The sequence below is a fragment of the Panthera leo genome, chromosome D2 (assembly GCF_018350215.1).
Source record: "Panthera leo isolate Ple1 chromosome D2, P.leo_Ple1_pat1.1, whole genome shotgun sequence".
In the NCBI taxonomy this organism is placed as follows: domain Eukaryota; kingdom Metazoa; phylum Chordata; class Mammalia; order Carnivora; family Felidae; genus Panthera; species Panthera leo.
Window position 1 is genome coordinate 27,291,457 of NC_056689.1, and position 27,305 is coordinate 27,318,761.

Sequence of the window (27,305 nt, forward strand, 5' to 3'; positions counted from 1 at the left end):
ATTAACTAAAAAGGGCCTCTTTTGGACAACTGAATGTCAGAGAACTTAGCCTGCCAAACACCCTTCTGATTTTACAGGTGGGTTTTTGTTCACTGTTTCACTTTAATTTTACACACAAAAATTTTAAATATATAATAAATTCTTAATTGACAAGGTGGCTATATTCCTTATGATTTTCAAGAAAGAACTGATTGTACTTATGTTAAGAGTTTTCTGTGTATAGCTGGAAACAAAAGAATACAAAAATAGCTTCTAAAAAGTGGTACTTTGACTTCTGTGCATCAAGAGAAATTTGGTGATGATATAAACATACAACTTAAAAATCATCAATGATATTTCTATATTTGGAAGTGCAATAGTTAAAAGACATTTGCTATTACTTTAAAAGCTATTAGTCAATATTGGATTATTTAATTATTCTAAAACATTATATAAGACATTTTAGTGATGTGATCTCTACCTTTGCTAATGACAATAAAATGATAGTTTAAACTCCAAGAATCCTTTCACACCAATTTTAGGTTTTAAGTTTTGTTTGTATTTTAATATAGAGAGCTGATGTTCTAAGAATCTCCAAATTTTCGTAACTGACTAGGAGACAATGGGGATCATTTCAGGGCCTCTATTATTTATTCTTAGAAAAGAAAAAAAAAGAATTGAGTATTGCTGTTAACTACTGAAAGAAAGCCCAGGAAAAGGATGAAATATTTATAAAAATTTTGAAAATATAATATTCTCTAGATAATTCACAAATATGAACCAACTTCTCAGTTGTTCTACCTGGCAAACAGGAATCAGAAGTCTGTTAGTACAAACAGCATATTCTGAAAGATTATTATAAAGTACCAGCAGAGAAGTATTTCACTGCTAATCACATCTGCAACTTTTTCTAAGAAAATCAGCTCCACACAAAAGCTGCCAGATTGAGACAGCCACCATCACAGCTATTTGAACCATGATTACCCATCCATTGGTTTCCCTGGGATCTTAGACTTAGGACTTCTAGCCACATACTAAAAAAAGATGTATAAAGCCAGCTAGATTCTTACTTATTCGACTAGGGATATTCAGAGAAAAGATGCTATTATCTGTGGTAACAGATGTTGAAAGTTACGATGTAATGAGAGTCATCAATGGGGCTCATGCTAAACTAATACAAGGTAAGTTTATGAAAGCACAGAGACCTGAGAAAGGAGTGGATGTCACTGAGTGCTTGGGGTAAACATATGTCTCTAGTCAACAGCCATGTTTTCTTCTTTTCTGTTCATAAAACCCTGGATCTGGTTCGTATGGTAAGTCATTAGTCAGAAAGGTTGAATTATGACTGTTCTAAGCCCAGCAGTTTGCTAGGATATGTTTACCCCAGTTCACAAGACCTGTTTTTATAAAATCTCTTCCCAACTCAGAGTTCAGTGACATCACATCAGTAGCTTGACACCTGTCAACATGAGAGTATTTATTCCACAGAAATCAGGAAGTGCTACAAATTAGGACTACCATTTCCTCTGGCCCTTGGTCAGTTATTAACCATTAATCACCACTCCAAGCCCATCATGGAAATCCCATTTCCTTTTGCCAGCAATTTGTCCAGAGACAGATTCAGGAACAAGTTTTGACCTATGACAAGTAAGACAAAGTCTGATGGAATCACCCAAGAAGGATTTCCTCCTGATAACTTGAAGCCAACAAGCTTGCCTTCCTACCTTAAGTGGTACGTATATTGCTTTGAGATGCAACCACAACGGAAAGTCAGTAGAACACAGAGATGTCTACAAAGGTCATTAATAACCTAAACCACTACCAACTAGGGCATCCAAAGAGCAGCCAACTAGGAACAGTTCACCCTGGGTATAGAATATAATGGAGTGCATTATCTATAAAGAATTTTAAAACAATAATGAGATACATTAAATATTAGTCCACTTTTTAATTATTACCCTGTACTGACAATTCTAAACAATGTTAGTGATATTCCTCACGTATCTTCACTATTCCTATCCAAGTCCTTTGGTACGCTTTCGCTGGTAAGTCTAGAATCAACTTTCTTAAACATCTAGTTACATGAAGTAATTGGAGATTTTTGTTATTTAGGAAACTTCCGTATGAGTTTTCTGTTATGTGTACGCACAGCATTCTGTTCACAGAAAGTAGCAGACTCAGAAGGTTGCTAGGTCGGGTTAATCCAGCACTGAAAGGAAAAAGCATGAGCATCTGCTCAGAGGCCCTACAGAGCTGCTCAGATGCCAAGCCTTCTACAGCTCTAATCATGCAAGGCTTGGCCAATTACGGTTCCTGTTCTTGTGTGTCCTGGAGAGTCTCCCTACTGTGCTATTAGTAAACCTATAATAAACTGCCTTTACACAGAGTATTATGAGAAGTTTCCTTTGTTTTGTAACCTAAAGAACCAACTAAAAACCAGAATTCAACACTTAACAATTAAACAAAAGATTGCCCCAATTCAAGATGTTGATTGGATACACATATGCACAAAATCTATACTAAGAAGACAGCAAATGGACACAAATATGTTTAACAAGACATTATTTATAGCAATTAAAATTTCAATTTATATAAATGCTAACCAAAGAAGAACAGATAAATGAATGATTTTTTTTAAAGAATATATAATGATGTGGGAAAATTCAGCTAAATATTTATGATATACCTAATGACACACTTATTTAAAAACATAAATGGAAATAAATCAAATATCAGTGGTTGTTATTTCTGAATAGTGGAACCAATGAATGTTAATATTTTCCCATACACTTTCTATAATTTTCAAAGTTTTTAGCTCTATAGAAATAAGACAATTTTGAAACAATTACTATGAATTTTCTATCAGGCTCTGTGCAGACCACTCAGAGCCTGGAGCCTGCTTCAGATTCTGTGTCTTCCTCTCTCTCTTTACCTTCCCCCACTCACATTCTCTCTTTCTCTCTCAAAAATAAATAAAAATTAAAAAAAATTATCACACATTTTCATATCATTAATGTATCATGAAAATATACTAGGGTTCTGACACTATGTTTCAAGATGAGAATATATATATGTATGAAAGAAATGAGTTCCACAGGTTAGACAAACCACATCAGGAAACTTTTAAAAGATGAAATAATGTTAGAAATTCATGAGAATTTGCATTTTATAAAAAAGAATACTGTCACATTCCAAGAAAATCTCTTTTCAAAAAAAAAAAAAGGAAAATGTGATTTATTTTAAGGAGAGCCTTAATTTAAAAAAAAAAATTAACGTTTATTTATTTTTGAGACAGAGAGAGACAGAGCATGAACGGCAGAGGGGCAGAGAGAGAGGGAGACACAGAATCGGAAGCAGCAGAGAGCCTTAATTTTTAAGACAAATAAAAAAGATTAAAGAGTAGTTCTTTGCTATTACAACAATATAATCAAAACCCAAGTTATGCTTCTGAGGATATGGCTTTATGAGAATAATTTCATAATCCTGTGGGATGCTGTTCTATTCTGTAATAAAAGAATCATCTAGGTTTGACATGGAATCACAAACACATCTGTAAGTGACATAGTTAGATGTTTAGATTTATTTATTTGATTGTTTAGATCACCATTATTCAAATACATATACAGGAAGCTGAAGTACATAGTGTATCTCAAATCAATGAAGAGTTTTCCTGTGTATCTATCTATCCATCTCCCCCCCACACACACACACTCTCTCTCTCTCTGTATATATATATATATATATCCATTCTGAGTGGAGAAAAACTCTGTTGGAAGAGAAGTGCAGGGAAATCAAAAGATGTAAATACCTCTTTTTTTTTCTTTTTTTTTTTTTTTCCCTTTCCCTCCCCCATAGAGGTTATAGTGGGAGAGAGAGCCAAAGCATAAGAGACTCTTAAAAACTGAGAACAAACTGAGGGTTGGAGGCGGGGGGGGGGGGGGGGGGGGGGTTGGGTGATGGGCATTGAAGAGGGCATCTTTTGGGATGAGCACTGGGTGTTGTATGGAAACTAATTTGACAATAAATTTCATATAATAAAAGAGAGAAAAAAAAGATGTAAATATACTACGGGGGGGAGATGATTTTTTATTCGAAAAGCCAGAAAATGCCTAAGAATTGCAGCTACTATTTTCAATTATGCTTTGTCCATGAATAAGAGTTTGTTTTAGATACACAGTGTAAATTGTTGAATTGTAAGGATTACCAGGCATGAGGCTCATTATCTTAGAGTAGACCACACATAGCAGCACTTTGCTTCGAGAAAGATGATCATTAAAAAGAGTCTCATTATATTGCATAAAATTAATTATATTCAGAATTACCCTGCTTCAGAAAACTGACAAGAGCAAACGTATAAATTAAAAGATTTAAAACATACCAGATACAGCGAGGAAGTCATCAATGCTTGTGATGTCATCTACAGCTTCAGTGAGGACGTGGATATGATTCTCCCATGTGTGCTTGTACATTTCCATGTTTTTTTTGACCACTTGACTTTTGGGTCTTGCAGCCAAAGCAAGTGCAGCATTAATGATCTGCAAAGATGGAGAATGTTCACATGGTAATTTCTTTGGAGATAGTAACCAGTGTGCAGATAATGGGTATTCTTTAAAAAAAGAAAAATAGACAAATACATCTTTAACAAGGACAATGGTAAAATGCCCTCATGTATAACTCCCTCCTTGCTTTTGGTAATACTTTAATTTTATTTGCAGCAATAGTTTAATTAATTTTAGAACTACTTATTGTCAATGCACTAAGGATTGCAAGAGATACGAAGATAATTGGTATCTGCCTTAAAGGAGCTTCTCTATTACTCAGTGGGAAGGGCAACATATAAGCATAAGTCAATTCAGTATGCAATACATATCATAGCCACAACTAATGGTCAATAGTCTTTAGAAAGCTGAGAGATCACCTTCAGCAGAAGTCCTAAAGAAAGTCTTCAGGAAAGAGAGACATGTTAACTGGTCATTTGGACTCACACTGCATAACTCAGTAGGGAATGTTTGCAACTATTTGCAAAGCACTGGAATAAGATCTTTGACTTCCTTGAGGTCTTGCAGAATTTTGCCAATAAATATTCATTATTAACTAATTCATTAGTTCATTCATTCATTCATTCATTCATTATTTCAAATATATTCTGAGTGTCTTTTATGTATTAAGCATTGTTCTAGATTTTAGGGATATGGCAATAAATAAGACAGAAGCAAAATCATTGCCTTCATGGAGCTTTTATTACAGGTAAGCACAGAGGCAATTAGCAGGTTAAGTAAGTCAAATATATGGTCTGTTACATGGTTATAAGAACCAAGGAGGAAAAAAAAAATAGACCAAAGAAAGGAGAAAAGGAGTGGACTGGTCCTGAGGGCAGGAAGTTTGTGATTTTAGCGAGGCCTCACACTGAAGTGGTTAGTTGAGTAAAATCGCTATTGGAAAAGAATGATGGGACAGGACACAGAAGTAGCAAAATTCAAAAGGTGGAAAAATGGAGGAAATGCCGTGAAAATGGTGAGCAGTCTCACCGAGAGCCTGGTTATGCAAAAGAAATCAACAGGAATTTTTGATAGTCCTGTTCAGGACCTGGCCTTATTTGGAAGGCACTGGAGAGTCTCTTTGACTTTTGACCAATTTGCTCAAAAATAAACTTCATCACTTTTTTAAGATTTATTTATCTATTTTGAGAGAGAGAGAGAGGGAGAGAGAGAGAGAGAGAGAGAGAGAGAAAGGATCCCAAACAGGCTCTACACTGTCAGCAGGGAGCCGGATGTGGGGCTGAAACCCACAACCCATGACATCATTACTTGAGCCAAAACCAAGAGCCAGAAGCTTAACCAACTGAGCCACTCAGGTGCCTCAGAACTAAACTTTAGAGAAATTAATCTGGCATAGTTGGCTACTGCAATAGGTTACAGGAGCAAGACAGAGCCTGGACTGCAAGGGTCGAGGTAATGAAAAGGTTTTGACAAAACTTCCAATTAATTAAGGAAGGATGAGGATACATCAAATTATTGCCAAAAATATCATGCAGCCATTAAGAAATCTGTGGAAAATACATCCAAAATAGCACAATAACACAATATTATAATAGCACAATAGCACAATAACAAAATATTATGCTCCAGAGCAAACACTGAAATGCAAACATGATAGAATAAAAGTTAAATGAATACATGCATCAATTAATAATGGCTCTTTCAGAGGTATCGAATTTCCAGTGCTTTTTATTTTATTTGTGTATGTAACTGAGTTTTTCAGATTTTTTAATGGTGAATATGTTTTAGTTTTATACTCAGAATAAATGGAATTTTTTATTTTTTTGAAGTTATTCATCAAAGAAAGATGATAATTAAGGTTTTTCTATCAGTAGCGTGGAAAATGATTTTAGTATTGATGGAAAAGGAGAAGTCAGAGAGCCAAAAAGTCAGTCAGGGTTATAGAAGCAAATGTGTGCAGTTGTTTTGGAGGACAGTGTTAATGAGGAGTATTAGATGTCAACTTTCCTATTAGAGATATTGACATTGAAGTGACCCAGCCCTCCAATACAAATCTCCATACCCGAGCTATGGAATTGGAGCTCATAAAAAAAGTAGTCATTCATTTACTCATTTATTTGTCCATGCATTGAAACAAAGTAGTTTTATATAGCAGCAATGATTCAGATTCTACACTGGATACTGAACTCACAATCAAAAAGATTCCACCACAGGTTCTGAAACAGTTCATAATCTAGTAGGGAAATCAGCCCAAAGCCAGGCAATTGTAACATACCAGTGATTCTCAGCCATTAGCCTGTATCAGAATCACCTGGAGAGCTTGTTAAAAATACAAATTCCTGAGCCAAACCCTAGAGTTTCTGATTCACATGATGTGCTTTGGGGCCTCAGATTTTGCCTTTTCTAGTTCCCTGGTGACAGTGATGTGCTACTGGCTTGGGGTTCCGGTTCTGAGAATCACTGCAAGATATAGAAGATAGTTAGATTATGGTGATAGATGATAGACAGATAAATAGATAGATGATAGGTAGGTAGGTAGATGATAGATAGATAGATAGATAGATAGATACAAAGATAGATAAACGCTATAACATGGGGGCTATTGTAAAGGTAGCACAGGATGCTCTATAATACGTGGGAAAAGTTTCCAGCTTCATAAGGAAAGATGTCCCAAAGGACTAAAATCTGAAAAATCAGCATACATCAGTATAATGTGATATCCTTTTTTAGGAAAGGGCAATAACGTGTGCAATGGCTTAGAAGCAGAGCCAAACCTTACCTCCTAAGGAATATTCAGCAAAAAGGAGGTAGTAATAGATTTTGAAGAAAATCAAAGAAGACAATGGTAAGAATAGAACAACCTTTGGAAAGTTCCAACATATAGAAGGGAAAAATAAATTGTAAATGACAAAGATGAAAGAAGGAACCATCAAGGAGGATGTAGAAAAGAAAGGTATTAGAGAGTCAGATGAGGAAGAAAATTTTTTCAAAAGGTTAAATTCTGTCAAGAATAAGGAGGACTAAAATCAGCTTCTGAATGTGGAAAACAGGAGTCAATAGTGTAGCAGAATATTGGGCATAGGATTCAGATTTCACCAAAATATGATGACAATAAGAACAAAAAAGAGCCATTTTCTACTCAGTAACCTAAAGGCTGCACCTTACTTAAATGACTTTCAGTGAATTATTGGAGGTAGAGGAGGGGAGAAATTAGTTGCTTGAAAATATTGTGTTGATATTCTTTTATTTCATTTTTATGAAAGAGGATCACATTGAATTTTAGGGAAACACATACTGCTTTTAGCAATAACTACCGTGCAGTATTCTTTGACTTCAGTTTTAGAGTTTTATTAACCTATTAACTTATAATGTACGTTTGTGTACATTGCAAAGCCTCTGGTCTCTGGTGTTTCATTGTCCCTGCAATTGGACAGCTGTGTACATATGTGGTTGTGCTGAAATTATGCCTTTGCAGAAAGGCATACTTTTAAAGAACTGGTGCAGAACCCTCGGTGGGAATATGGAGTCATGAACATAAGACAGGCTATATTTTGTAAGGACATTTTCCGTTCTGCTTCTGATCCAATTTATCTGATTCAACAGTGCACACTATGAGAAAACTTTATCCTACTTGACTATCCTGGTATGTAGCTTAAATCTAAAAGCAGACAAAATTCAGAAGATGTCCTAGCCCTTTTTAAGGCAGAAAAAATCTTCATTCCAATGTCACACTCCTAGAATTTTATCTATATATCTGGGAGGGGGGGAGACAATTCTGAAGTCATCTTCTTCCAAAAGTAAAGGTGTTCGAAATACACTACACTGCTTTCTGAGGCATTTTTCTTCAGATTACGGTTGAGATGTGTGCATGTCAGAATCACTCTTCACCCTCAACCCTGTGAATCACCTAGTCAGTCAGTTCACCTTCGAAAGAGTCTCTAACTTCAGGAGCTTATTATATTTTAACATGACCGATTTAATAGCCTTCTAATATTTCCTAATTCCAGTTTTACTCCAAGCCATTCTCCCTACTACAAACACATTTCTTTTTCGTTTTTTTCTACATTTATTTATTTTTGAGACACAGAAAGAGACAGCATGAGCAGGGGAGTGGCAGAGAGAGACAGAGACACAGCAGAGTCTGAGGCAGGGTCCAGGCTCCGAGCTGTCGTCAGCACAGAGCTTGACTCGGGGCTGGAACTTATGAACTGTGAGAGCATGACCTGAGCCGAAGTCGGACGCTTAACTGACTGAGCCACCCAGGCACCCCCACATTTCTTTTTCAAATGCAGAAATGACCACATCCCTCCTTTGCTGATAACCTTTGACAGAATCCTAGTTAACTAAGAATAAAATCCAAATGTCTTTTCACTGATTCACAGTCTAAAATCCTCCACAAGCTGGCCCTTATCTACAGTTCTCTGTGCTATGATAATCCCCTGTTCCCCCATGTTAGCCTATGTTCTGGCCATACTGTCCTAAGCTCCATTTCCTGATGATACCATGTATCTTTACATCTCTATGACTCCTCTTACAACTGAAAACACCTTAACATTCTTGCTCCATTTCTTTCCCTGCTCTGGTCCATCTGAGGAAATATTTCTTACCTCTAAAAACTGTTGAAATGTCACTATATACTGTGAAACCTGCCCTGTTCCCTATAACCAGGTAACAGAATTGTATTCTGTATTCTTGTATTCAAACTCTTTGTTCATATGACTAAATAGTTGTGGTATTGTACAACTGTTTATACACATGTCTGCTTCACATGAGCCTCTTTCATAGGTGGGACTGTGTCCTGTTCATCTTTACTTCTTGTTACACTAAGCATGTCAGTCAGAGTTATTACTATATTTATAAACTACCTCTAAAACACACGATTCTATTCTCTCTACAAATCTGTCTGTTCTAGATACCTCACAGAAATGGAATCATGATATTTGGCCTTTTGTGCCTGAGTTTTCCACATATAATAATATCTTCAAGGTTCATCCATGTGCTAGAATGTGTCAAAACCTCATTACTTTTTAAGGCTGAACAACATTCCACTATATGTACCTACCATATTTTGCTTCTGCATTCATCTGTTGATGGAAATAGGGTTGTTTCCACCTTTTGGTCATTATGAATAATGCTGCTAGGAACATTGATGTACAAATATGGGGTTGAGTCTTGGTATACACCCAGGAATAAAATTTCTGAATCCTATGATAATTTTATTTATATTTAATTATTTTGAGGGAATATCATACTATTTTCAGCAATGGCTTCAGCTTTCTACATTTCCACAATGAACAAAAGCTCCATTTTCTCCACATCTTTGCCAACACTTATGTTCTGCTTTTGTTAAAAATAGTATCTGGCATCATGTGTGTGAAGTAGAATCTCATTGTGGTTTTGATTTTATTTCCCTAATCATTAGTGATATTGAGCATATTTCATGGGCTTATTGGCCATTTATATACCTTATTTGCATAAATATCTATTCAAAAATTTTGCTCATTTTTAAATTAAGCTGTTTGGGTTTTTGTTGTTGAGTTTTAGGGATTTTAAAATATATTTTGGATATTAATCTCTTAGCAGATAGATGATTTACAAATGTTTTCTCCCATTCTGTGGGTTGTCTTTTCATTCCCCTGGTAGTGTCCTGTGTTGCACAAAAGTTTTTCATTTTAATAAAGTCTAATTGATCTATTTTTTCTTTACCTCCTGTGCTTTTGGTGTCGTATGAAAGTAATCATTACCAAATTTAATATCGTGAGTTTGTTGTCCTATGTTTTCTTGAATTCTGCAGTTTTAGCTATTATTTTGAGGCCTTAGATCCATTTTGAATTAATTTTTGTATATGGTGCAAGGTAAGGGTCCAACTTCATTCTTTAACATGTGGATATCCAGCTTTCCCAGTACCATATGTTCAAAAGACTGCTCTTTATCCACTGAAAGATCTTGGCACCCATGTCAAAAATCATTTAACCATATAAGTATACCTTGCAAGTACTGCAGGTTCCATTCTTGACCCCACAACAAAACAAGTCAAATGAACTTTTTGTTTTTGATTTTTCAGTGCAAACTGTAGTCTACTAAGTGTGCAATAGCTTTATTTAAAATAAAAACAAAACAAAACATAAAAACATGTATATTCCTTACCTATAAATATTGCTAAAACATGATAACCATCATCTGAGCTTTCAGTGAGTCATAATGTTTTTGCTAATGGAGGGTCTTACTTGGTGTTGATGGCTGATGACAGATCAGGGTGGTGGTGGCAGAAGGGTGGGGTGACTGTAGCAATTTCTTAAAATAAGATAAAAATGAAGTTTGTTGGGCGCCTGGGTGGCTCAGTCGGTTAAGCATCTGACCAGCTCAGGTCATGATCTTGCAGTCCGTGAGTTCGAGCCCCAGGTCCGGCTCTGTGCTGACAGCTCAGAGCCTGGAGCCTGTTTCAGATTCTGTGTCTCCCTCTCTCTCTGATCCTCCCCCGTTTATGCTCTGTCTCTCTCTGTCTCAAAAATAAATAAACGTTAAAAAAATTTTTAAAAATGAAGTTTGTTGCCTCAATCCTCCTTTCATGAACAATTTCTCTGTAAAATGTGACAGTTTGATAGCACCTACCCACAGTAGGATGTTTTTCAAAATTAGAATCAATCCTCTCAAACCCTGTCGCTGCTTTATCTACTCAGTTTATGTAATATTCTAAATCTTTTGTTTTCATTTCAACAATCTTCACCAAGAAGATTTCAAGAATCTTCACCAAGAGTACATTCCGTCTCAAGAAACCACTTTCTCTGGTCATCCATAAGAAGCAACTCATTTGAAAAAGGAACCCTCATGCACAGTTGATGGATATGAAAACTGGTGCAGCCACTGTGGAAAAGAGTATGATGATTCCTCAAAAAATTAAAAATAGAATTATCATATGATCCAGTAATCCCACAACTGAGTATTTACTCAAAGAATATGAAAACACTAATTTTAAAATATATAAGACTCCCTATGTTTATTGTAGCATTATTTACAATAGCCAAATTATGAAAACAATCCAAGTGTCCATCGATAGATGCATGGATAAAGAAGATATGGGGTATATATACAATAGAAGATTAATGAGCCATGAAAAAGAATGAAATCTTGCCATTTGTAATGAATGCGAATATAGGTTGAGTGTATAATGCTAAGTGAAATAGTCAGAGAAAGACAAATACTGTATGATTTCACTCATATGTAGAATTTAAGAAACAAAACAAAGAAAGAAAGATAAAAAAACAAAAACAAAAAACAGAATGTTAACGATAGAGAACAAACTGATGATTACCAGAAGGGAGGTGGATGGGAGGATTGATGAATAGGAAAAGGAGATTATGCACACACTTATCATGAGCATGTGTGGAATTTTCGAATCGCTATATTATCACCTGAAACTAATATAACGTGTATATTAACTATACTGGAATTTTAAAAAAAGTTTTAAGTTAACTAAAGAAAAAAATAAGCAACTCATTTGTTATAAGTTTTATCAAGGGATTGCAGCAGTTCAGTCCCATCTTCATGCTCCACTTCTAACTCTAGTTCTCATGCTATTTCCATCACACCTGCAACCAACACCTACTATCAAACACCTGCCTCCACTGAAGTCTTGGGCCCCTAAAAGTCATCATGAGAGCTGCAATCAACTTCTTCCAAACTCCTGTTAATGTTGATATTTTGACCGCTTATCTATGAATCACAAATGTTCTTAATGGCATCTCAAGTGGTGAGTCTTTTTCAGAAGGTTTTCAATTTACTTTGCCTAGATCCATCAGAGAAAGCACTCTTTATGGCAGCTCTAGTCTTATGAAACATAATTCTTAATACTTGAAAGTAGAAATTACTCCTTGATCCATGGGATACAGAATGGTTGTGTTAGCAGGAATGAAAACATTAATCTCATTGTATATCTTCATCACAGCTCTTGGGTGACCAGGTGCATTGGCAATGAGCAGAAATATTTTGAAAGGCATATTTTTTTTTTCCTGAGTAGTAGGTTTCAACAGTGGGGTTAAAATATTCAGTAAATCATGTTGTAAGCAGAGATGCTATATCCAGGCTTTGTTGTTCCGTTTATAGAATGCCAGCAGAGTAGATTTGGCATAATTCTTAAGGGCCCTAGAATTTTTGGAATAGTAAATGAGCACGGGCTTCAACTTAACATCACCAGCTGCATCAGCCCCTAACAAGAGAGTCAGTCTGTTCTTTGAAACGTTGAAGCCAGGCACTGATTTGTCCTCTCTAGCTATGAAAGTCATAGATGACATCTACTTCCAATAGAAGCTTGTTTTGTGCACATAGAGAATCTTTTGTTGAGTGTCATCACCTTCATAAATCATCTTATCTCAGTCTTCAGGATAATCTGCTGCCGCTTGACATTAACACCGGCTGTTTCATCTTACGTTTTTGTGAGAGAGACCTCTTTCCTTAAACCTCATGAGCCACCTCTTCTAGCTTCAACACTTTTTCTGCAACTTCCTCATCTCTCTCAGCATGCATTGAAGAGAGTTAGGGCCTTGCTCTGGATTAGGCTTTGACTTAAGGAAATGTTGTAACTGGTTTGATCTAGCCAGACCACTCAAACTTTCTCCATTATCAGCAATAAGGCTATTCTACCTTCTATCATTCATGTGTTCCTCGGAGTAGCACTTTTAATTTCCTTCAAGAACTTTCCCTTTGCATTCACGATGTGGCTAACTGTCTGGCACAAGAGGCCTAGCTTTTGGTCTATCTCGGCTTTGATATGCCTTTCCCTATAAGCTTAATCATTTTTATAGAAAGTGAGAGATGTGAAACTCTCCCTTTCACTTGAACACTTAGAAGCCATTATTGGGTTATCAACTGGCCTAACTTAAATATTGTTGCACCTCAGGGAATAGGGAGGCCAGAGAAGAGGGAGGGATTAAGAGGAATGGCCAGTCTGTGTAGCAGTCAGAACATACACATTTATCAACTAAGTTTGTTGTTTTATATGGGTGTGGTTTGTAATGCCCAAAACCAATTACAATAGTAACATCAAATATTCTTGATCACAGATCACCATAAAGAATATAATAATGATTAAAAATTTGAAATACTGTAAGAGTTACCAAAATGTGACACAGAGACACCAAATGAGCAAATGCTATTGGAAAAATGGTGTCGATAGACTTGCTTGATACAGGGTGCCCATAAACCTTGGTATGTAAAACAAACAAACAACAACAACAACAAAACGGTATCTGTGAAGCACAGAAAAGTGAAGCACAATAAAATAAGTATGCTTGTATATGCAAAGATTTATTTCTGGGCTATCTGTTCTGCTCCATTGACCTATAAGTCTACTTTTATGCTGGTACCATACTGATTTGATCACTGTAGTTTCTAATTTTTGAAATTAGGAAATGTGAGTCCACCAACTTTGTTCTTCTTCCTCAGGATGGTTTCAGCTATTTGAGGTATCTTGAGATTCCATATGAATTTAAGATGTGTTTGTCCTATATTTGCAAAATCATTGTTGGGATTTTGCAATAGGGATTGCATTGAATCTGCATATTGCTTTGGGTAATACTGTTATCTTACTGTTATTAAGTCTTAAAATCCATAAACAAAGTTACTTTCCATTTATTTAAGTCTTCTTTAACTTCTTCCAACAATGTTTTATAGTTGTCAGTATATAGGTCATCCCTGTCCTTGGATATAATTATTCCTAAGCATTTTATTCTTCATGATGCAATTAACTGTAAGTGGAACTATGCTTCTAATTTCCTTTTTAGATTGTGTATTGTCAGTATACAGAAAAGCACTGATTTTGGGATGTTGAGTTTGTACCCTGCAATGTTATCACCTTCATTTATTAGCTTTTAACGGGGTGTGTGTGTGTGTGTGTGTGTGTGTGTGTGTATGACCTTTAGGGTTTTCTAAATATAAGATCTTGTCATTGATGAACAATGATAATTTTACTTCTTCTTTTCCAATTTGAGTACCTAAAAAAATTTTTTTGAGTTGGATTTTTTCAGGGAAGTAAAAAAGGCAAAGGAGTTGAGTGAGCTACAGGAGTAGAACATGGGCCCCCAGGACCTGCTGAGAGCTCATCAGCCCTTTCCTCTGTATCTGGTGTCTGCTGTCCCAACTACATCCACTGCCCATGCTCACTGATAAAGGCTATTTTTGATGCTGACTTTCTTTCTGAGTGACCTTCGTTTTTCCATCCTCATAGATACTTATTCAAACGAGCTTCCATTAGACTTTGTATACTGGGTTCTCTGGCACTCCTGGAAAAAGCCAACTTAGTTTCACGAGGTCCCAATCTACCTTCTTCAGGCTTCTTCCTACCTTCTAAGAGTATGTGTGGCCAAGGTGTCAGCATATTGTAGCCTAAGCCCTTCCCATTTTTAAATATTAAATCAGATAGGGTATTTTATTACATCCTGCTCTCATTTGCCTTAGGAAACTCTCATACATCTAAACTAGGTTCATAATACTTAGGATTTTCAGACTGTCTCAAGGTTTTTATGTTTTCCTCTAGGTTTCAGGAGTTTGTATTTCCGGGAGTCTCACTTGCACAGGCCATGTAAGACACTTGGAGAGCCCCCAGACATGTGTTCACGTGGTCTTTTGTTCTAATAAAATTTGCCACAACTATTTTGAGATCTTACTAAGGGAAGTTGAGTTGAGGGAAGTTGAAGGTATACATTTGGTTTGGATTTAGTAGTATAGTATAAGAGATTTAAAGTCACCTCTTTATATGTCCTTTATTACCCTCATACTTATGCTACTGACATCATATTGGGACAGAACATTTGTTTCTCCTAATTTCATGCCCTTCTTTCCTCAGACCTTCTGAAACAAACTGCAAAAACAAAGATTGAATCATCTTCCTAGTTTCTGTACAGAAAGTGATATTACAAAATTAATTGCTATTATTTAAGAGGTGATCAATGTGTGTAGCAGAAAGAAAGAAGAAAGGAACAAAGGAGAGAGAGGGAAAGGGTAACAAAGGAAAACAAGGGGAAGAAAAGAAAGAAAAAAATTCATAAATGTGTATCTTGGATATAATTACACAAATATTATATCACATTTTTGGATTTGGGGATATTTTAATATTTATCAGCATTTTAAATTAATAACTAGTTATGTATTTTTGCATTCTAAAAAATACTCATTGTTTTCCTTAAAGAAGGCCCTCAAAATTATGTGAGTTTCAGGCCCCACACAGCCTGGTCTGCCATAGTTAAACCATCCATTTTTCATAAAAAGCTACCTGTCATCTGAAATGATAAAACTAACACAGATTCCACTGCAGTATTTCACCTGAACTCCGTCTTGATAACAACCATTGACTCTGTTTGCTTCCTTAGGGAATATTTCAGTACCAGATAAATAAGCCTTTTTACATATTCTACAATATCTAATCCTTTGTACAGACAAGTGACTCCTTTCCCTCCACCTCCCTCTTCATGTGGCAGTTTTTTCTGAAAGAATTTCTATTTTATTTCTAAAATTTGGTTGCAAGTGGCAAAATAGTGTGCTAACCATAGGACTTAATACTGACAGCCTGCAGTGTTCCAGGCAGGAATCTAAGTACTTGATTATATTAATGTCTTTAATCCAATGAGGAAGGCCCTAGCAGTATTCCCTTTTTACTCTCAGGACAATGGAGACACAAAGAGATAGAATGATTTATGCAAAATTACAGAAGGAACTCTAGGTTGGAAGCCAAGGGTCTTAAGTTAGCTTTACTTTGCTTCAAACTGATTTTTTGTCCACAGAAGAATCTTATTAAGTCTCCTAGGACTCATTTTCCCAGAAGTTACAGGTATGCATGCACTGGGGTAGATGTGGTGGAGAGTGTATGAGTTTGCCGATTTCTCTAAGGTTACTTCAGATTTGAACATACAGATTTAATGCTATCATTTGATGCATATACTTTTCCTCTTGAAAGATTTCTGGAAACAATTACTTAAAAAGTGAAAATAAATCTAAGTAATTTAATTTTTTCCTCAGATATTTCAATATTGGCATTGATACAAATAATCTTAAAAATCTTAGTTAATATAACAAAAGCACTTTGTGGATTAAAAAGATGAGTTATGTGTAAGTACCTATAGGTCTGATTAGCTCAGTGTCATGGCATGTAGAGAAAATTAAAATAACTAGATATATGATACCTCAAATACTTCTAAGCTAGTATGTGAGGAGAATTTATATGACATTCACTTAAATTGGCAACACCATAATAATTTTAGAATTATCACAACCATCAAATGGTAATGACATCAAATTCAATGTTCCAATTCTGTGCATTCTTTTCTCAGTTGCTTAAATGGTGTTCTACTACCAAATATTTCCTGCTTTCTGTGCCAGTTTTCCTCTATTTCCTTAGTTTTGATAACTCTTCTTTTTTGTCTTCTCTCATATTATATTTCATTTATGGGAAATTGTCCTTGCATTTTAAGTAAGCCATGCAATATTTGTCATCATGAATCTCCATAGCCACATCTTTATGTTCAATGCTAATGCCATTTCAGGACTGGGGAAGGGGTGTGGTGAGGGCACATAATTTGTCCTGGACTCCTACAGGTTTATAGAGAATTTATTAGACTGAATTCAACTTTGGTCTCACAATTGTTGTAATCTCCTTACTCCATGAAGGGATGAACCCTGCATGACAGGATTACACTAAAACTTCTCATGAGGCTTCAACTTGCCTTTGGATACACATATAAAAAACTGAAATAACATTTTTTTTTTTTTTTTTTTAGCATATGCTAGACAGCTTAGCATTTATTCATTAAAGCAGACAGGAAATCAATTTATTTTAAATAACACTTTAAGTAATGGATTCTCCATGTCCTAAATCTAACTAGAATTGTTGCAGTTTGTCCATCTCCTTTTGGTTCTCTAGATACATCTAAGGATGGTGGTAATTATTCAGGGAGGTTGGGTGTTCTAGAGTTACATACATTTAGACAAGGCAGCAGAAGCCATTTCATCTCCTACCAACCCATGATCGTTGGATTTCTCTTGTCTATCCTCTTAACTCTTTACCGTTTAGTTGTTTTAATCATGATTAGTTTTTCATTTTTCATTGTCTACTGGCACAGTTTCTTCTTTTCTGATAGTTCTAATTCCAAAGAAATGGCTTTTGTTTTTCTAACTTATGCTTAGATTTGGGTTGTATCATCTCCCTAAGTAACTTTTAAAAATGGGAGCGGGTGTGTGGGGAGACAAGCTGATTTCTGGGAGCGTACAGCTTTTTGAAAGAAAGATATACGTTTCCTTTATGTATTATAGTATAAGTTTTCTTAAGTCCCAATCCATACTGATAGAGAAAAAAAGAAAAAAAAAATGCAACCTAGGACTACTTAGGTTTTGGTAAATGTAATAAACAACAACAACAACAAAGGTCTATAGAAGGCAATCACTTCCACATGAAACTCAAACAATTTATTTCTTCTATGCTAATTATCAAGACAGGATAATCTATCAAATAACATAAGTAAATGAGCAAAGAAAAGCAAATCAAATAACTTGTTTAGTATACTATAACAAAATCACCAATAAATTGGTTTTACAGACAAATGAAAATGGAATTTTGGGTTAGATCTCACATTTTAACCCAGCTCCAGTACGTATTAATTTTATGTGATTTTAGACAAATTGTTTACTCTCTGAGCCTCAATTTCCTTATCTGTAATGGTTATAAGATACTTATTATAAAGGTCATTAGCAGAATTTAATTAGCTAAATAAAAATAACTAATACTCACCTAGTACAGAGGTAGACATTTTATGAATGTTTGTTTCTATGCCGATAGTTTGGAAAAAAAATACAAAGAATACTTTAGAAATTTAAACAGTATATACAGAAACACACATATATACAGAATTTGCAATTTTGATTAGACTCAACAATCATCTGATATATTAATTATAAAAATGTCTCCTGGTTAAATAAATATGAACTTAAGGAAAATGAGTCTACAGAAACACTATATTTTAGTCCTTTACTTATAACACAAAACTGAAATAAGAGAAAGTTTGCCTTAAAAAAATTCTGAAAACAATAATGTATGTTACAACTTCAGTTAACTGAAACTAATTTCCAACAATGAAAAAGCAGAAGCAACAGAGATTTTTGGATCCTTATAATCTGCTCCTCAGGGATTTAATAAATTTGGAATTTGGAGTAGAAGAAATACCTACTATCTTCCAAATCATTTGGGTTCAAGTAGAGGAATTAAAAATGAATTTGTTATATTTGCCAAATTAATAACCCCTTTTGAAAACAAATTTTATATCAGAAATATTACAAACTTTCTTCTAATGTAATATCTAATTCTATGTAAACATAATGGCAAAATGCAAGCTAATCATTAATTGCCAAAATGTGTTTTATAATATGAGGTTGGCTAAAGTAAAAAGAAAAAAAAAATATATATATATATATAGGCAATTCTGAATGCTTATAATTAAATATTTCTTCCATATATTTGAAATTTTATCTAGAGTTCTTATGTCAGTAGGCAATTTAATTTTTTTAATTGTCAAAAAATATTTGCTATGTACATTCTATTTATCTAGGGAAGAAAATATTAGATAGGACAAACTCAGAAAATATTTTATTTAATGGTTTTAAGGGAGAAAATCATGCACAAATATTTAATAAAGGCTAATGAGTATGTAAAATCCAGATCATAAAAGCATTATTTTCTCTAAGCTTCCAAAATGTGTTAAGAAGAGATATATATAGGGTCTAAGGTATAAATTAAATTGAAATAGTCAAGGATAACTTACTCTCTCTCCCTTTCTCATTACTTTGTTCTCACTCTTTGTCTCTCCCTCTGATAGGTCCCTACAAGAGAAATTTCCTTAATGTCTGTGACTTATATTTCAGGATACTATGTCTGCTGCAACCCTACTCTATGCTACCATTTTCTCCCAATGGGACACTGAAATAGCTTTAATCCTACTCCTAGCCGCTCTCTGCAAATGGATATTTCCAAATCATGAATCTCATGAAGCTCCCAGCTCCCTTTTTATCATTGTTTTAAGTTGATTTATTTATTTTGAGAGACACAGAAAGAGCAAGTGCAGGAGGGGCAGAGAGAGGAAGCGAGAAAATCCCAAGCAGGCTCCATGCTAATCAGTGGCAGAGCCCGACATGGGGCTTGATCTCATGAACCATGAGATCATCACGTGAGCCCAAACCAAAAGCCAGATGCTTAACCCAGGTCCCCCCCTTTTTATCTTAAAATACATTGAAAAAGAATAAAGCCTTGATATATCTAACACTTGTTTATCTCTCTAGCATTATTTATCATTAGTCTCCCAAACTTTCTACACTTCTTCCTTGTCTATATTTTTCTCAGTAACTAATTCATCTAATAGAGGTCATATCAAACATCACTTTCTCAGAGAAGCTTTACCAAATCTAGGCCAATTTCTTTGATGATATGCTCTCATAAAATAATGTCCTCTTTCTTTGAGTATTTATCTCACTATGTACTGGGATGTTCATTAGAGTCAACAGTGGCTTCATTTGATAAATGTATGATCCACACTTCTCATCTTACTGCAGAGCAGGAATTTTAATGTTTTAATGTTACTTCTCTAGGGTGTGTGTAGAATGTCAAGTAGAATCCCGTTCCCTTATAACCAGGGCCCCAGTGTAGGTTTCCTCCTATTCAGCAGGCCTACACACTTAGTAAAGCCTTTCCCAAGTGAAGGAGTGCATCCCTACAAGGAACACTTATACCAGTACATAGGATGATGAAAATATGTCCATATTGTTTTATTTATAACTGAACACTGTAGTCACAGAAAAAAAAACTAGAGGCATTGACAAAGTTTGTATTTAACAGAGAAAGTATTGGTCAAATCTTCATATTATGATTTTTCAAGTGCTATTCCAAGCTGAGAAATATCTATCAATGGACTAGATCACCAGGCTTCCCCTATTTATATATCCAGTGCTCAATCCTAGGGGGACCAGAGTTACAGAAAGGTGAATATGAACATGGCAGTTTCCCCACTGAATTACCATACTCAAAGATTTTCCATTTGGCTACTTCTTCAGATTTTAATTATGTGACTTTGTCAGCTACGGGTCAAAAGAGAAAAACAGGGGAAAATAGATAGATAGATAGATAGATAGATAGATAATAGATAGATAAATAGATAGATAGAGAAAGAGGGAAAGAGAGAGAAAATTCTTCAGAGTGAAGTAATGTTGCCTTTCTCAAATCAGAAGGTTTGTCTACAGTTTGGGCAACTCAATCTTTGTATCTTTTTCCTTAATCTATCAAATTTGGAATATAACATCTAGTCTATAGAATTACTTAGAACTGGAGAGTAAGTACATTGGGGATGATTTGAAAACATAAATGAACCACACTAACTTAAGTTATCATTATACCAAAAAAAAAGTTTCCTTATTTTTTTTAAGTTATTAAGACTCTAAGTTTGAGGGGAATGTCACTTTCAGTCTGGAAATGGAAGGAAATATGTTTCTCAATCAAATAATTATAAACATTATTGTCTACAATTTTCTACTACATTGGAGAAGACTACTTCTTGGTCAGAATAAGTTATAAAAGTTCTGGATGTTTATTGCACTCTCCAGGATCTGGAATCTGTAACTGCTGAAGCATATTCACTGATGTGTGCACAGTGATGCACTACTTATTATAATAATTAGATATTGAAGAAGCAATGGCCTACATTCAGGAGAGCTCTCTTTGTGACTGTGCTTCCTCAGGAAAACAAACAAACAATCTGGATTCTCAGTTACAAATGAGTTAGTTGATACCTATTACCCTAGGAAGATATGATGATACCACATACTAGAATATACCCCTCTTTGTTGAATGCAGATCTGAAATTCTTAATTTTAAAGTGTTATTTATTTTGTGCCCAGCAGGCTTGAGCCATAACATGCATAGTAAAAGATAAATAAGGCTGTGGTTTTTAATTACAGACTTGAGTACACTGGGCTATGTATAGAACCCAGGAATAAAGTACTACTGCTTCCTGGGAGCTGGACTATGTAAATTAGATTGAGTAGTAGGACACAAAGTTATGAACAGGAGGAAATTCTCTCTGGGGAAATATAGGTGACAAACCTACAGTGGCTTTTAGCAGCTGGCACAGTCTATTTGAAGAGCTAATGTCATTTTACGTAATGGATGAGGAAGAACTGGATGCTCTCCATCATGCAGGCCAAGCATAATTTCCATGATGACTGAGTTTTCTGACATAAAAGACACTATGCTTCCTTAGATTTTCCAACCTTATTTACAACCCTCGTGGTGAGGGATGTAAGGCAGAGGTCTTTGTTTCTTCAGAGCCAGCTGAGGCTATAGCTGTAGTGAAGGCAAGATTTGAGGGATGATTAACATACGGAATTCACAGAATTATGACCAGTTGAATGTGAGGCATGAGAATTAAGGAGTCAAGGATAATTCTCAAGTCCTAGCTTGAGTTAATTAATGATGGTTCCACTAATTTCCATGATGGAAATAAAGTATACAGATTATGGCTTGGGGTGGGGGGAACAAAATTGTAACTTAAAAAAGTTTAAGATTAAATTAGAAGCAAAGAATTTTACTTTGAACACACTTTTTACTACCCTTCCTCTCCCTCCCCCACAAAAAACCATGAAATTTAAAACTATAAGGGGCTCATTTACTTATATGTGGCAGATTTATTCTTTTAGATAAATTGTTTTCACTTCCCAAACCACGTGAGTGGTTTCTTCAATTTGGCAAATGGTTATAAAAACAAGTGTGAAATATATGAGAAAACATAGCAATCAGTTCCTATACAAAACCTGACTATTAACTTAAATCATAGAAACTAATGATCAACATCAGTAAGAAAGAACAGGATTGGAGCCAAAGTCACAAAGACCAGACCACATCTTTGTGTCAGGGGGCATGGAGTTCACTTATATTCAAGGTTTAATATTCCTGAATGCAAAGACAAGATTCGTGATGACACAGAACCCAGTCTATTTAATGGTTTTATCATTAACTTTGGAAAGTTCTCCTTTAAAAATACAGACTTTTCATAGTTTATCTATGTTTATGTGAGATAAAATCAAGGCAAACTTCTGTGGCCTCATTTGTTTCCCTTTTTACAATGCTTTAGGAATGAGATTATTAAAATCAGCAAGAAGCACTAATGTTCTCAAAGCAGAAGAAAACTGGAACACCATGTTTTTAGGCCTTTTTGTAAAAGCCTTTACTGTACTGTAAGTCTCAAAGGTGGAAGTCACTCCTGAAAGCCTATCACAAAGTAACTTCCCACCAGCACCATTCCCTCTGGAAGTCAATCTTACCTATTGTCTATCTTAACAATAGATAACATACTCTCTTACAGACTATCCCCTATGGGTAGGAACACACCCATGATTCCATTGCCTCAAGATAATCAATTCCTCACCAACTACCCTTTAATGACGAATATTATCTTTTTCCCTCCCTCTTCACTTAATTTATATGTATTAAAAACCAGACTAGCACAGTCTTTAGCTCAGTGATCAATGAAATATCTTTGTCACAGAAGTTTGCAGGATCCCCTAGTCTGGCACTTTCAGGATAGCGGCCTCAGAAATGTTAAAGTAATTGACTTCATTGCATTTAGCATAGGCAGACCTGATATTTCTGGGGAAGATATGTTTCCAAAGTTCATTGCTTATAAATCTGCTGTATGTGGTGCTGTTTATTTAATGACTTTGTACCTACTGACTTTGAGCTTAAGCAGCCCTTCCCCTGGCAGACTTTAAGAATGGGCAGTGTTGGAACCTATGTAACCAAAAGGAGAATGCTTGTTCTTCTGGCAGTTCAGCCTGAGTGCTTCTAGAACTGACAGTGATTACTGTATCAAGCATTTGAGACTTAACTGATTAACCTTTCAGATAATTATCAAAGTTCATCTGCATATGGCACTGTATAGACTAACCACAAAACTGTTGATTTTAAGCATCCTATTGACAGGAGACACTGTGGATTTAAAGAAAAGATAAATGTCTTCTGTCACACTTTCTTTTGAATTTTTTAAAACTCTTTATTTATTTTGAGAGAGAGACAGAGCGTGAGCAGGGGAGGAGCCGAGGGGAGGAGCCGAGGGGAGGGGAGACACAGAATCAGAAGCAGGCTCTAGCCCCTGAGCTGTCAGCACAGAGCCCGACATGGGGCTCGAACTCAGGAACCATGAGATCATGACCTGAGCCAAAGTTGGACGCTTAACCGACTGAACCACCCAGGCACCCCTGTCCCATACTGTCTTAATGCAAATAAAATCCATCCTAGTTAGAGTTTAATTGAGTAGGAAAGGAACATGGTTAGAGTGATAGTTAATTCACCACTCTTCAGGTTTAACTTATTTTCAATACAGTGAGTTTTCCTCCCTAGCTTTATTATTTTATTATTCCTCAACTTAACTTACTTATATTTGTTCACTCACTAGATTTATCTTCCCAATCTTGCAGAACTTTTGTTTCATTAAGATGGTGTATGTTCAAGTACTGTTGTTCTCATCACGGGCACAGTCATCACCATTGTATTACCTCATAGAGTCGTGTAAAACCTTATGGCTCAAGCTGCCATAGGCTGACTAGCACCATCAGCATTACCTGGAGCTTGTTAGACATGCAGAGTATCAGGTCCCATCCAAGACCTACAGAATCAAAATCTGCATTTTAACAAGATCTCCAGGTTATTCATTTGCATGCTAAATTTAAAAGCACTAATCTAAAAGATTAAATTACATAGGTGAAATACACATAATAGTTCCTGGTTGATGTTTCATAAATGTTTCCTCTTTACTAACTCAGAAGATGGATTATCCCATTTTCTTTCCACCTTAGAAAGCTAACTAATTATCATACACACACACGCACATACACACACGAACCGCTATCATTACAAACTCCAATAACAAAAATGGGCATTAAATCCTTACTGTTTTAAACAGTGGGGATATAAATATAAGCCATGATCCCTGAACTAGAATGTACTCTCTCTTTGGGAGCCCAGGACATTTATATAGAAAACTTAAATGTAAGATACCTGTGCCAAAAAAATTAAATATCTGCTTGTGTATCTATAATAGCATCACAATAAAGTGACTTGGTGGCTGCTATGTTTGAAATGGCCTCATTTAAAATACAGGTTATTGGTTGTACATGAAATTTACGCTGGCAGTTTCTAGTCTAGAGGTAAACACATACCATAAAATGAGATGATCATCTTTGAGATTACCAGAAACTGAGATACAATTGAGATATAATACAAAAGAGGACCACTTGACCACTGAGTGAGAGAGACCTGTCACATGTATCTGCTACTTTGGATAGAAAAAAAAAAAAAAAGTTGTCCCTGGAGCAAGACCTAAATTGAAAGTCATTAACATACTAAATGTTCTAAATCCCAGAAATAAGGGGTGCCTGGGTGGCTCAGTCAGTTGAACAACTGACTTTGGCTCAGGCCATAATCTCATGGTTCAAGGGTTCGAGCCCCCATCGGGCTCTGTGCTGACAGCTCAGAGCCTGGAGCCTGCTTCGAATTCTGTGTCTCCTGTCTCTCTGCCCCTCCCCATGCATGCTCTGACTCTCAAAAAAATAAAAAATAATAATAAATAAATAAATAAGTTTCAGAAATAAGATTGAATCATTTCTTATAGAAGTTCCTACAGGTGAGCTCGAGTAATAGTATCTTTACATTTGTTTTCCTTTAAAAAAAATTTTTTTTAATAATTGTTTTTGAGAGAGAGAGAGAGAGAGAGACAGAGCACGAGCAGGGGAGGGGCAGAGAGAAAAGGAGACATAGAATTGAGAGCAGGCTGCAGGCTCTGAGCTGCACAGAGCCCCACGGGTAGCTCAAACCCATGGACCTTGAGATCATGACCTGAGATGGTCGGATGCTTAACTGATTGAACCACCCAGGCACCCCAGTTTTCCTTTTAAAATAATTCTTAAAAAACTTTACAGAGATCACCCACCTGGTATATGGTTATCTGGAATTTGGAAGAGCCAGAGATAGGTCTAGGTGACTGACAAAGAGTGGCATTCCAAGTTCTAGTCTATGAATTGATAATACTGTGTTTACCATTCATGTTTCTTTCAAAACTATAAGAAACTAGAAATTATTCCTTTTCAGAAGGCTTTATCTTTTAAAATGGATGATTCCATGTACCAATTTTTCTGATTATTTTCCATAATTTTACCTGGGTCTTTCCATATCCACTTAAAAAAAAAAAAAAAAAAAAAGCAAAGTAGGGCAATTAGATCTACATGCAATATTTATAGCATATACTAACTTGTTCTGGGGTTTTTCTTCCCCCAAAACTATCAAGTAAACTTTAATAATTATCAACATTTCAAACCCCTTGTTAAAAAAACAATACAGTGACTTCAGTGGAGAATCTACAGTGATGCTCAGGCTTCTCTTGTTTGTTATTATAATTTATACCCTGCCTAAATCTCATCATCATACAGGAGCAGCTCCAATTATTTCCTCTTTTTTTTGTTTTTTTTTTTTAATTTTAAATAAAATTTAGCAAGTTCATTATATGAAAAAGGTAAAACTAAATGTATTTTCATGTACCAGGAACATACAAGTAACTAGAAACATGGTATAAAACTTTACTGAGAGACATTAAAGATATACTATATTCATCAATTGGAAAACCCAATTAAAGATGTTAATTTTCCCTAAATTGACCTATAGGTTCAAGGCCACCTCAAAGTCCCAATTGAAAATTTGTTTTTTAATTTTTTTAAATTTTATTTTTTAAATTTACATCCAAATTAGTTAGCATATAGTGCAACAATGATTTCAGGAGTAGATTCCTTAATACCCCTTACCCATTTAACTCATCCCACCTCCCACAACCCCTCCAGCAACCCTCAGTTTGTTCTTCATATTTAAGAGTCTCTAATGTTCTGTCGCCCTCCATTTTTATATTATTTTTGCTTCCTTTCTTTTGTGTTCATCTGTTCTGTGTCTTTAAGTCCTCATATGAGTGAAGACATACGATATTTGTCTTTCTCTGACTAATTTCGCTTAGCATAATACCCTCTAGTTCCATCCACCTAGTTGCAAATGGCAAGATTTCATTCTTTTTGATTGCCGAGTAATACTCCATTGTATACATATACTACGTTTTCTTTATCCATTCATCCATCCATGGACATTTGGGTTTTTTCCATACTTTGGCTATTGTTGATAATGCTGCTATAAACATTGGGGTGCATGTATCCCTTTGATACAGCATACCTGTATCCCTTGGATAAATACCTAGTAGTGCAATTTCTGGGTTGTAGGATAGCTCTGTTTTTAATTTTTTGAGGAACCTCCATACTGTTTTCGAGTGGCTGCACCAGTTTGCATTCCCACCAACAGTGCAAAAGATCCTCTTTCTCCACATCCTCACCAACATCTGTTGTTGCCTGAGTTGTTAATGTTAGCCATTCTGACAGGTGTAATGTGGTAGGTATCTCATTGTGGTTTTGATTTGTATTTCCCTGAGGATGAGTGATGTTGAGCATTTTTTCATGTGTCGGTTGGTCATCTGGATGTCGTCTTTGGAGAAGTGTCCATTCATGTCTTTTGCCCATTTCTTCACTGGATTATTTGTTTTTTGGGTGTTGAGTTTGATAACTTCTTTATAGATTTTGGATACTAATCCTTTATCTGATATGTCATTTGTAAATATCTTCTCCCATTCTGTCAGTTGCCTTTTAGTTTTGCTGATTGTTTCCTTCACTGTGCAGAGCTTTTTATTTTGATGAGGTCCCAATAGTTCATTTTTGCTTTTG

General features: G+C 35.5%; 1 protein-coding gene across 8 annotated transcripts in view; it reads right to left on the bottom strand.

The window, feature by feature from the left end:
• Positions 1–27,305, bottom strand: part of CTNNA3 (catenin alpha 3) — a 1,696,848-nt gene that overhangs the window by 592,487 nt on the left and 1,077,056 nt on the right. For 7 of the 8 annotated variants that reach the window (XR_006194484.1, XR_006194482.1, XR_006194483.1 and 4 more), the window contains one exon: positions 4,358–4,514. Coding sequence is in view for 4 of the 8 variants with exons in the window: in XM_042908368.1 (XP_042764302.1) it covers positions 4,358–4,514 (157 nt within the window). In the remaining 4 variants the exon portion in view is untranslated. Of the gene's footprint in view, positions 1–4,357; positions 4,515–18,252; positions 18,289–27,305 lie in introns of those variants that run through there. The other variant, XM_042908367.1, reaches the window with a different exon arrangement.